Source organism: Zonotrichia albicollis, chromosome 10 (assembly GCF_047830755.1).
Source record: "Zonotrichia albicollis isolate bZonAlb1 chromosome 10, bZonAlb1.hap1, whole genome shotgun sequence".
In the NCBI taxonomy this organism is placed as follows: Eukaryota; Metazoa; Chordata; class Aves; order Passeriformes; family Passerellidae; genus Zonotrichia; species Zonotrichia albicollis.
Window position 1 is genome coordinate 36091932 of NC_133828.1, and position 12259 is coordinate 36104190.

Below are 12259 nucleotides of genomic sequence, written 5' to 3' on the forward strand. Positions count from 1 at the left end.
TGCTTTTCTCACTCATACATTCATTCTACTTTATTGTAATGTCAGCACTTAGCAGTGAAGTAATGGCAGATCTCAGGAGAACTTCGCACAAGCGAGAAAGCAACATTATCTTGGTTTTACAGATCCTGCTTATGTTGGGAGCATATGTGGTGGTGTAATTACACTGATGTGATTAAATCAGTGAAATACTTCCTAGAAGGACATGCTGCACCATGTAAAGCAGGGCTTATTATCAGTGCAGTTGAATTCAAATTATATTACTCTATTAAGCTGTGCTAGTGTAAGCCTCCACTGAAAGTCACAAAGTCACGTGAGGAGCTGTGTTGATTCTTTTTAAAGCAGATAAAGATTTGGAAACTGAAATGGGTGAGACTGTACTGTGCCCAAGAGATGATAGAAGCAATGGGCTTGACAAATATTTGTAGTACTTTTTGTAAGGAAAGAGGTGTGGGTGTGAAATCAGGGGTGTATTATTATTATTATTATTATTATTATTATTATTATTATTATTATTATTATTATTATTATTATTATTATTATTATTATTTTAAACTGTTGTGGCCATTTTGGAAAAAATCCTATATCGTACTAAGGCTTTACAAATGTATTAAGTAAAATGCATACGAAATTCTAGTAAATCTTTACTACATGGTTTTGGATTTTGATAATGGCTGAATGGGTCAATGAATAACCATGGTGCATACAACTTAATTGTATTTTTTTTTGGCAGGGTGTGGGCACTGTAAGAAAATGAAGCCAGAATATGAGAAGGCTGCAGAGTTTCTCCATGTAACCAGTGATGTAAGCTAATTTCCTTTATTATATCCTTCAAATAATCAGTAATAAATAACTAGAGTAATAAAAGTGACTTTTCTCCCTACAACAAATTCAGCTGTTCTCATCCTCCCACAGGACCCTTCAAAATGTGCTTCCAAAGTACAGTCTCATCGCTGATGCATGAGCCCTGCCAAAGTCTGAGAAAGAACATTCTGTCTTGAACGAAAACAAAATCGAAAAATGTTTATGTATTCTACTGTAGGCCTTATACATAATATGATCAAATCCAAAAATGAATTTTTTTCCTCTTACTTAAAGACATTGAATGTGAAAAAACATAGGCTTTTATTTATGAATTAGATTTGGAAAAAACCAAAAGGGGTTGATCCCTGTTTCAAATACACCATTTTTAATGGTTGCACCACTCCATTAGCTTCATCATAAGTGCTCCATCAGCATGGCTGGAGAAGAGAGATCCAATAATACAAGTATTAGTGTTATTGATTCAGTCTTGTGCTGTGTATGCCATGCAGGAGGAGAAGTAGAATTGGTCTCCCCCATACTTTAAGCATCTTCTGTGGAGACATCTAAAGTTCCTTTATTGCTGTTGGAGAGGGAGGAGATGAGAAAAACAAAGATCCAATGAATCACACTTTAAAAATGCCTATTCTTCTGTGTCTCTAAAGGTGGTCCATGAAAAGATACCCACAAGTTTGGGAAAGATGAATTTGCCTTAAAGTAAACTTACCTTTAGCAGTGCTTGTTTCTTCTGGGAGAAACAGGGATATGTGGGAGGAAATGCAGTTTCTGGGAATGGCTCTTAAGCATTATAGAGTGAATTATATAAAGACAATCCATCAGAAATGGGAGGGGAACAGGTAAGACTCTGGTAACATTTAGTCCATAGTATGTCCCCTTCTGGTTTTGCATCAGTTCTCTGTGTCTTTCTGTATGTCTGTGCACAAAATCACAGCATTAAACATGTTGGAAAGGACCATTAAAATCAAGTCCAGCCTATGACCAAGCACCACCATGTCAACTAGACCATGGCACTGAGTGCCACATCCAGTCTTTCCTTAAACACCTCCAGGAATGGTGTCTCCACCATCTCCCTGGGCAGCCCATTCCAATGTCTAATCACCTTTTAGATGAAAAAATTCTTATTCATGTCCAACGCAAGCCCCTGGCACAGCTTAAGACTATGTCCTCTTGTTCTAGAGGCAGCAAAGGCACCTAGAGCATGAGTGACTGCCCCCAAGCCCACTGTGTCCTGCTGAAGAGGTGTTTGGGTGTGTGTGTGTGGCTGGGATTTACAGGAGGTGATCTCTCTTTCAGAGTCCGGGTGTCCTTGCTGCAGTCGATGCTACTGTCAACAAGGCTCTGGCAGAAAGATATCACATCTCAGGGTTTCCTACTTTGAAGTATTTTAAGGATGGAGAGGAGAAATACACTCTGCCACACCTCAGAACAAAGAAGAAGATCATTGAATGGCTGCAGAAGTAAGTTTTGAGGGTTTTAAGATAGTATTTGGGTTCCTGGTTAGTGACTCCTGCAGATGGCTTTGATGAGGAACTAAGCAGAGTTTCAACACTGCCTAAATCCCTTGCTAACAAAATTACACTGAATTCCAGTATTCCAACCCAAAGAAGCATGTATGTTAATTATGGTCTCTAATGCACCAAATCCGTTATTTGCCATGGGGTTTTTCATAGCTGCCCTGGTATTTCTTTCCCAAACTAAACATTTTTCAAATATACCTTAAGCCTTTCCCTGGAGAAGGAATAGCAATGGCTCTGAAAAATAAACAGAACATTTGTTGTTTCCTCTTTATACAAAGCAGCAGATCCCAGTGTTAGTAACTGAATTTCTACAGTTGTACTTTTCTCTTTCCAGCATTTCAGAGCCAATGCCTAGAATTCCACCCATGTGAGGCTGAAGGAAAGCCAGTGAGACCAACAAAACCAGCACCTTTGTGTGCACTAACCAACTTTTCTTGGGTGGCGTGCAGAAATATGCAGAATTAAGTTTGATATGAAAATGATGACAATAATTCCATTTCAAAATAAATTGCTGGGAGAATTCTCTCTTTAAGTATGTATTATATATGCATGTATGTAAAAGTATGCATATATATATAAAATATGCGTTTTCTTTAGGTACTGTAAGCCTCATGTATTTTCTGCATTAGTCAAGGGGAAGAAAACCTGCCAGAGTTTTGGGAATATTTTAATCATTTAACTAGTTGGCATGAGGAATGTAATCTTTATTTTCCCCCTTTTATTTGGTGGGGGAAGAGGCTGTGTGGGCTTCTCTTCTCCCTTCCCTTCCCTTCCCTTCCCTTCCCTTCCCTTCCCTTCCCTTCCCTTCCCTTCCCTTCCCTTCCCTTCCCTTCCCTTCCCTTCCCTTCCCTTCCCTTCCCTTCCCTTCCCTTCCCTTCCCTTCCCTTCCCTTCCCTTCCCTTCCCTTCCCTTCCCTTCCCTTCCCTTCCCTTCCCTTCCCTTCCCTTCCCTTCCCTTCCCTTCCCTTCCCTTCCCTTCCCTTCCCTTCCCTTCCCTTCCCTTCCCTTCCCTTCCCTTCCCTTCCCTTCCCTTCCCTTCCATCTCTGACTGCTTCAAAGCAGGTAGTGGATATGGTCTGGCAGTATTGTTGTAGCATATTGAGGAGCTTTATCTGTATTTTACTTTTAGACATGGTACTCCCTTGGCCTCCCTGCCCACAGAGGCTCCAGGCTGCTGTATCTGTATTGTACATGAAGTCATTGTCCTCATTTCACTGCTTTGCTCAGCTCTTTTGAGCACTGTGCACTTTGTGGTGAGTTAAACAGTCAGGCTGATGCTGCCTGTACCAGCAGGTGAATATGCAATGAGGAACAGGAAAGTGGTGTTAATTCTTCTGGATCCTACTGTGGCTCTTGAAGACTTTTGTCTGCGGCCTCAGCTAGTCAGCAGTACAGGTGAAGCCCAGACAACTTTCCTCCTCTTGGCTCCTGGATGTTCTCCCAGCTAGAGATGCATTCCCTTGTTTTCTGACAGGGATAAAACTGACACAGCTGCACTGAAGCTGGTGGAAATAGGGATGCATCTGGGGTGCAGGCTGGTGATAAAAGTACAGCCTGTGGAGACTTGTCTCAATGGGTGCTTGCAGCCATGCAGGTTTTGGCTGTGGTTCCTCTCTGGTGATTGTGCTGCCACACCAGGCTGTTACCAGTTGCTGGGTAGCTTATTCCAGGTCAGTGTGGGAAATTTTGTGTGAGAGTAAAGTCCCACCTCTGTAACTGTAATCAGTGATAGCTCACAACAACTGTGTTCATGGAGGAATTCAGCTAAAGGACACACTGTGTAACTCTTCTTTCTCTGAAACACATCTAAGTCTTTCTCTAAAAACTGGAGAATCGGTAATGGTGGAAATACAATGAATGACCACCAAGTGACCTTGAGAAGGACTTTAAAAATTGAGTTTTTCTCCACTTGGTTTTTATGTACCTGATACAACTTAAAATGGTGTCATTGAAAGTGTCAGGAAAGTCTGAAAAGCTAATTTATTACCAAGGCGACATATGAAGGTCTTTATACTGTGGCACCATTCTGATGATTTTATATAAAGTAATCACTATTTAAGATACAGCAGGAATGAATTTAATGAGTCTGAGAGAGGTCTGTGAGCTAGTGAATAGCAGAATTTTTGTTAGAGACGCTCTAGGTGTGCAGGATTGCTCTGATCTAGCCAGTATGTGCAGTCATAATTGAAACCTGACATTCTCTTTACCAAAGTAAAATATTCTAGTTCAGTCACCCCCAGTATTCCAAGTGGAACGATGCTGATTTTTGCATCCTGGCTTTAATATCTGAATTCTAGAGAAGGTCATGAAATTCTTTACAGAAGTTTGCATGATAGGGATAAAGAGTACAAAAAGGATATTTGAATGGAAGGTGCTGTTCTATATCAGTTGCCTTTTAATTCCACCTGCTTGCTGTTCTTCTCAGTTCAAGGCTGTGGATGATACAGTGGTATGTATCAATGTTTTTACCACCCAGGTGCTGGATGCAATGTAGGAAGTCTTTATTTGACATTTCTACTCATATGCCTGACTAAAGTTACTTAAATTATATTTTAATTATTTTAAATTATCTGAGTTCCAGAAATTAACTTTCATCTTTTTTTTTTTTTTTTTTTTTGCTGTTGCCTGGTGTTGGAAATATTGAGTATGTCTTTCTACTGCGCAGACATCTTGAAGGATTTTTCACATCAGCTACCTCATGCTAATTATGACCAGGACAATGCTGTCCCTTTATCTGCTTCCAGAAACATTTTCAAACCAATTTCATTGTCTTGCTTTTCTAGTCCTGAAGCACCACCTCCACCTGAGCCTGCATGGGAAGAAAAACAGACCAGTGTTATCCACCTGGCTGGAGAAGACTTCAGGGAGTCATTGAAGAAGAAGAAGCACACCCTTGTCATGTTCTATGCACCATGTGAGTAAATAACCTCTCTGTGAGGATGCGTTTTTTAAGCCCTACATTTACCATGAAATCCTGAATTAATTCCCTTGCTGTCCCCAGACTTTTAAGGGTAAAGAGCTGATTCTGAATATAAGTGCATGGGAATGTTATTGGCACCATCATTTGTATCTTTATAAGTGGAAACAAAACAGTATATAATGGGTATATTATTTAATGCAGACACCAAAGCAGGCAGCAAAACAAAAACAAAACAGATTTATTTTCCTCTGCTGCATTTTATGGTCCATATAACAAAATGTGATCCTTTATAGTAGCACAGTGGACATGGAGAGCCTGATTCATTAATGCAACACTTCAGTGGTGAAATCAATACAGTAGTGTAGGAGGAATCAGTCCACGAGGTGGAGAACAAATTTTGATGGAATAAATTTTGTCTGTAATAAATCTGCATTTAAGTGTCCACTGGGACTAGGGACATAGCTTCGTCCTCCCAGATGTTTTTCCATGCATCACATAATCACTTTGGTTTTTTAAGCTTCTGAGAATATTTCTAGAGAAGTTTAGAATCAGGCCTTTTATAAATAAGGTGAATGAGAGGGACCTCTTCTGTTTTCTGTGCTGTCCCAGAGACAGGCAGACTAGGTACAAGTTCTTGGCTTTTGAGGGGCTTTTCAAAGGGAGAAGATAATCCAGGCATTTCATATTAGATACTATTAATGTGCCTTTATGCCCCCATGACTCAATGCCCCCAGATACAAAAAACAATTCTTCCAAATCACATGGCCAGCAATTAATGGATAACCTTCAGATAAACAGCTACCAAATTGTTCCCATTAAATCAAAGGTATTTTCCATAAAGAGAGAAAAGGTCCTTAATGTTTAATCAGGCAGCCCCTTATTTTGCTTTTCTGTTAGAGAATTAAACATGAATGCTTTGGGGCTCATATGAAGGGATGTGGGAGAAAGCAGGGGTGCAGTTCAGGAGGGAGATTTCTGGAAGGTTGTAAAAGAAAACGGAAGGGGACATAATCCCTTTTCCAGTCCAGTTCCCACCACCTATTGACTAAAAATTGCCCATGTGCCAGGAATTTCTGATTCATAGACCTCAGCTGGTTAAGAGCACATTGTAGTTTTAAAATTAAATGATTGCCCATGAAATGGTAAGATTTAGGAGTTCACTGTCTCTCGAGTTCTCTTTACCCGATTAGTGACTTTCTGCATAAGAGGGATTTATTTCACTTTTGGTTTTTAGCTGCATCTTTTTAAGATTCTTGATCCTTTTTAAAGCCACATTTAAAGCAAAGACTCTATGTGTGATGAGTATGCAGCTCCCAGGGTTGAAAGCATGAGGGGTGCTTTTTGTCATTTGGCTTCCACCCTTGCTTTAGGAGGGGTGAGTAAAGATCAGCCTGGCCCTTTCTATATGAGCAGGCTGTAAAAATGTGGCTTGTGTGGTGTAAAAGTGTTGGGTGCTTTGAGGCTGCACTTGAGACACATTTTTGCACTGTTTTTGACACAGTGCTGCATGAGACCACCTATATACAGGACAGAGGGGTGTTAACTGGAAGCCAGTCTGGCCTTCCTGTGACTCCTAAGGCAGCGTTGCTGTTGTGGTGTCAGTACGTGGGTCATGCACAGTTTCTGATTTGTCAGATTTGTTCTCTAAATGTGGAAGTGTCTGTGAGCAAAGCACAAAGCAGGCTCACAGAGGGAGTGCAACAAGCCTGCGCTTTGTTGGGTGCAGGGGAAAGTACCAGATGAGTATTTTAAATCTCTGGTTTTTATGAAAGAAACATTAATGCAGTAAAATAATTACAATTATTGAAAACACTATATATTTTCAGCTTTTGTGCAGTGATAATGTGCTTCCTGTTAAATTTTATAGATTAGCTTTTGTTTACCATCTTCTCAATCTTGAGACTTCTTGATGCTTACATTGCCAATTAATGTTAACTTGCTTATTTTAGTGCAGAAGGAACACTGCTAAAATTTCAAGGTCCCATTACCTCAACTGATTTTCTTTTTCTATTCAAATCCACATCTTAGGTCAGGCAGACTCACAGTATGCTATTCCATTCACTTGTGACTCTGTGGCAGTATTTGTTACACTTACACATATGCTGAGATATTTTAGGATTGGGGGGGTGTGTATACATGCATATATAAAGTATGTTTATATATAAATATTTATGCTAAGAAATGTATCTCTCATCTGCCATTAGAATTTAAAGCAGAAAATTGAGTATTCTGACCTTTGTCAAGCTTTGAGCTAGAGTGACAAACCTTTAGGCAAAGGCCACAGATTTATATCTTAGATGCAAATTAAAATGAGATGTGGCTTTCCTGTGGCAGCTTCCAATCCAGATTACTTAATATGTATAGGAGAGCCACCAATCTGCTGCTGTGCTGATAACTCAGGGCTGAGCTGAGCAGGGCTTTAATGGTACTGAGCAGTGCTTCACAGTGATTTAGCTCTGGAGGAGAAGGCTGCTACATCCACATGGAAAAGATAGGGAGCTCATTACTCTGTCTCCTGGAATATGGCTGAAGCATAAATGTAAGGGTTATTCTGCATGGCTGTGGAATATTTTAATGACTGAGAATCAGAATCAAGACTCTGGAAATTACTGGGGGGAAAAGTCCACTCCTGTGGGCTTGACATCACAGAGGTCTTGATTTCATGTTCCCTTTCCTGCATGCTGGCATCTGTGTGTGCTGCAGTGACTGATTTGGGGCAGGAGGCAGGAATAGGGGCAGGTTCCCAATACTGACTTGGGAAAAAGTGCCTGCTGCAGACAACCCAGTGCTGCTTGTGCCAATAATGACCTGAGACCAGATCTTCATCCATATGTCCTTTGGGTAGGTCTGTACACACAGTGGCACATGTTAGAGCTACTTAGGGATAGGACTTGGGCAGGCTGCTGGCATCTGTGCTGCACAGCACCTGGCCCAGCTCTTCTCTGAACCCTTGTGCAGCTCTTGGGAAGATGTAATTGTCATCCCACTCACGTACCTTTAAGTTCAAAATGCCTAAAATAAAAGGAATACAATGGTACCATCTGCAGAAGGGAAGCATGAAGCCTCAGGTGTGTGTGGGGACTGCTGTGAGGGGTTGGGGGAGTATTTGAAAGCAGCAGGATTGATGCATCAGCACTTGAGAAGCTTTTGGAGAGAGTTTATAGGTCTTGTGTCTGTATTTTTTTCATAATCCAGTCCTTGGACTACTGGAATCCATCAGCTACTTCAGGTTTGCTTTTAGAACTGTTTGGCTTTGTCCAGAAATGGTGAGAGGAGGCAACTACTCCGAGTATGGTTTGGTGTGTGCATGGAGCCTGGTACATGGATGATCAGGATTTGGGGGCTGCAGGCTGTGTTGGGATGTGAGCCAAATGGGCAAGAGCAGGCAGACTGCAGTGCTGAACCAGCCAGGGTCGGGAGGGCAGTGGCTGCAGGTCTGAACCTGCACCCAGAGCTTGCTTCAACACTTGCAGCACTAAAGTGAGGTGTCCTGGGCTGACCTGTTTGCATCGCTGCCTCTTCTGGCATCAGCACCCTGACCTTCCTTTTCTTTCTCTTATGTCCTCCCTGTTTATAAAGCTTATCTGGATGTGTTTTATCTGCATTTTTACTTTTATGTGCTCTCTCCACTCCGTTATTCCAGATAATTGAGATTTGACTTTGACAATGCATTAAATTTTAACCTCCTACTACTGTGGCACTGAGAACTGTGCAAAATAGAAGCAGTTGGTTGTGATTAGTTGTCAGAATCACAAAGGGTAACAAAAGTTCCAGTAAATAATGTCTTTGTGGTTGGAGATGTTTTTTCTGCATTACTCAAACAAATTATGGGGAAAAAAAGAATGATTGAAGGCTAGGTAAGACTTCTCTGCAGTGCCCAGGAACACTGAGGCAAAGGGCTCAAACTGAAACACAGGAAAGTTTGCATAACCATTTAGAGGAAGTGGTGGGGTTTTTACTGTGGCTGTGGTTGAATACTTGAACAAGGTGACCCAAGAGGCTTCATCCATGGAAATATTCAGTCCCAGCTGGAGACAGTGCTGGGCAACCTGCTGAAGTTGACCGTGTTTTGAGCAAGGGAGTTAGACTAGATGATCTCCCAAAGTTCCTTCCAACACAGCAATGCTGTATTTCTAGGAATAGCTGTACTGGAGTTTGAGATACACAGTGGATTTTTATTTGGTTTGGAGTCTGGTTTTGCAGATTGTGATTTAGGTTGTTTTTCCCCCTTCTCATCCAGTTTTGATTTTCTCTAAACAGGAAAGGCTTAATAACACCCCTTGCTGATTCTTGTGCAGAAACAGAAAATGTCCACTTTTGAGTTACAAGAACATAATTTTTTGGTTGAAATTGCTGCTTCCAAAGAGACTGCAAATGAATCAACTGTATCAGAAAGGAATTATATATAATAGATCAATCATTAACAGGTCCAAATGATGGGGGGAAGGGCACTCTGGTTTTAGATCAGTCACTTTAAATGGCAGGAATCAGCACTTATCAAATTCATTCAGTTTTTACCTTTAGTGTCAAAACACGAGTTAATCAGCCCTTTTAAAGAATAAAGACTTTCAGCAGCAATGGGAAGTAGTTGGGGGAAAGTGCTCCCTTTTAATGGTTCATAAGGGGAGGCAGTTGCCAATGTTATTGACTTGCCAAATGGCCTCTATTTGTGGGACTCAATAGGGTTCATAGAATGGATATTTTTAATAAATGCTTTGCTGGGAGCTGATTTCCAGTTCTGTGTTCAGCCGTGAAACTTTCACTTCAATAGAAACTAATTTCATCAGCTGGAAAAAGTTATTTTCTGGTGAAGCCTGACCCACAGAGGTACTGAGAGAACACCCAGAAGTAAACCATCCTGAGGATGGTTTTAATGAAATGATTTTGGATGGAGCAAGTGGCTGTACTGCTGCAACAGGATGTGTAGTTAGAGAGATCAGCCTCTTTGGCTCTTCACTTACACTTTTTTGTAGGGTTTTTCTTTCAGGGCTGGAAGAAGGGAATAAAGGTGCGTAATATGTGTTCCATTGGATAAAGTCCCAGAAGACTTTAGGATGTTTTTGGAGCCATTAAAAGGCTGTGTGTTGATCTAAGGTTTTTGTGGGAGATAGTACCTGGGTATTGTTCTGATGTAAAACAAAGAGAGTAAAGCAGGAATATTGTCATCATTGCTGTCTAATGGGTCAACTCCTGGTGACCATTAAGAAGTGGGAAATCAGGTAGGACTTTGCTCAGCAGTAAGAAATCAGACAGGGGTCTGACTAAATGAGTTGTGCCCATCCCTGTGTGTTTCATCAAGAGCCCAAGAGCTAAGCAAGCCTGCATTCATTTTACCCACAAAATTTGTTCAAGATTTTAATTATCCTGGTCTGCTCCTCCTCTGTGTTTTCACAACAGAAACTGCTTGGTTTCTTCTGTCCAAGTTACGCATCAGGGAATGTCCAATGACAAGAAGCACTTGGCTGAGAGTCCTTGCCAGGCTGGGTCACACTGTGGGCACAGAGGGGCTCGTGGCTTTGAGCTGTTAATGCTGACAGCCAGGAGGGCAGAGTGCTCCTCCCTCCCTGGGACCCAAGCTGTCATCAAAAACCTCTTCTGAAGGAAGCACTAGTGTTTACTTTTCATCCTTCCTAATTTTGGAGCAAGCTTGGCCAAAGCTGGTTGTTCCATATTTCAGCCTTTGCACAGGCAGTTTTGGGGAGTTAATGCTGTGTTTTGGTTAAGCTGCATTGCTGTAGGAAAACATGGCAAATTCTGTTGGCTGTGAGGCCTCAGCCTGTGGCTCCTGGGCCTGAGATGAGCAGTCTGGGTCACTGCTGGGTCACCCAGCAGACTTGGGTGACATTGTTCTGTGTGAAGTATGCACAGAGAGGGAGAGCATACACGACAATTGAGTTTATGAGTTCAGATGTGCGGAGCAAAGCAGCAGCACGGATGAATTTAGTGTCCCACGATGGCCTCAGATTGGCTCCCACCAAGAGGTTTTTCTGTCACTTGCAAGCACATCTTGTTAAGTTTTGATTAGGAGGCTGTATCAAGGAGCCTGAACAAAATGTGCATGTTTATAAATGAAGCTTAAGCTATGAAAAAATTATTAAAAACATGCTGAACAGAAAGAATCCCTTTCAAGGCAAAAAACCTTGCAGGAAGGATTTTCTGGTTGTTGACTGAGCGAGGCAATGTCTGGACCCTCTGATAATGAAGCTGTAAGTCCTGTGTGGGCTGGCACTGCAGAATTTTGATGTTAGCTCTGCCATTAACTGCTTTCCCTCCTGCATCAGTGGTGCTCTTGTTACAGGTGCATTACCGAGGTGTGCTCCTTTTGGTGTAAGTAGTGCTGATGCCACAGAGCCCCTTAACAGGCTGGGTTTGATAAAGGATGAATTCATAGAGTGGCCTCTGCAATCAGGCTGGCAGAGCTGCTCTTAGCCCCATTGTTTGTGCTGAGGAGATTAATTAGTGCCGAGAGAATGGTTTGAGCTGCACTTCCCCAGACTGTGCATAACCACACAAAGTGCTCGCAGTGGCTGTGGTGGAGTGGTGACTGTAAACTAAAAGTTGTTGGGGTGATCCAGCTCCTCTTGTTTTATAACCCTAAAATGTTACAGCTGCTTGATTTGGTGTGCAGAATATTGCCTGTATATAAACAGCTCCAGCTCGTGAGAAGGGAAGAGGAGGGAAGTGCGTGCCTTGCTCCATGGAATTCTCTCCTCACAGACACACAGCTGTGGTGGTGCAGTGTCACTGTGGGCATATTAGGAGATTATGAACATGCCCCCCATCCTTATGCACTGTCACGAAACCCATTTCCAATAAGACAAATGCTTTTTTTGGTGGTGTGTGTAACATTGTGACAGGAGCTCCTTTTAAGCATCAGTGCAACTGAAATTCCAGTGCTCTGCTGGCTGCTGCTAACTCAGCAGCATGTCTTCAATTAGTGGTGTCCACTGGCATGTCAAATGGCACAATTATTTCATTTGCTCTATGACTGTGTTTGCAGTTAA

General features: G+C 41.8%; 1 protein-coding gene across 1 annotated transcript in view; it reads left to right on the top strand.

Annotated features, from left to right (window-relative positions):
• Nucleotides 1-12259, top strand: part of PDIA5 (protein disulfide isomerase family A member 5) — a 97729-nt gene that overhangs the window by 64986 nt on the left and 20484 nt on the right. Inside the window, exons 12-14 of the mRNA XM_074548803.1 lie at nt 731-801; nt 2113-2276; nt 5119-5249. Coding sequence (XP_074404904.1) covers nt 731-801; nt 2113-2276; nt 5119-5249 — 366 coding nt within the window. The remainder of the gene's footprint in view (nt 1-730; nt 802-2112; nt 2277-5118; nt 5250-12259) is intronic.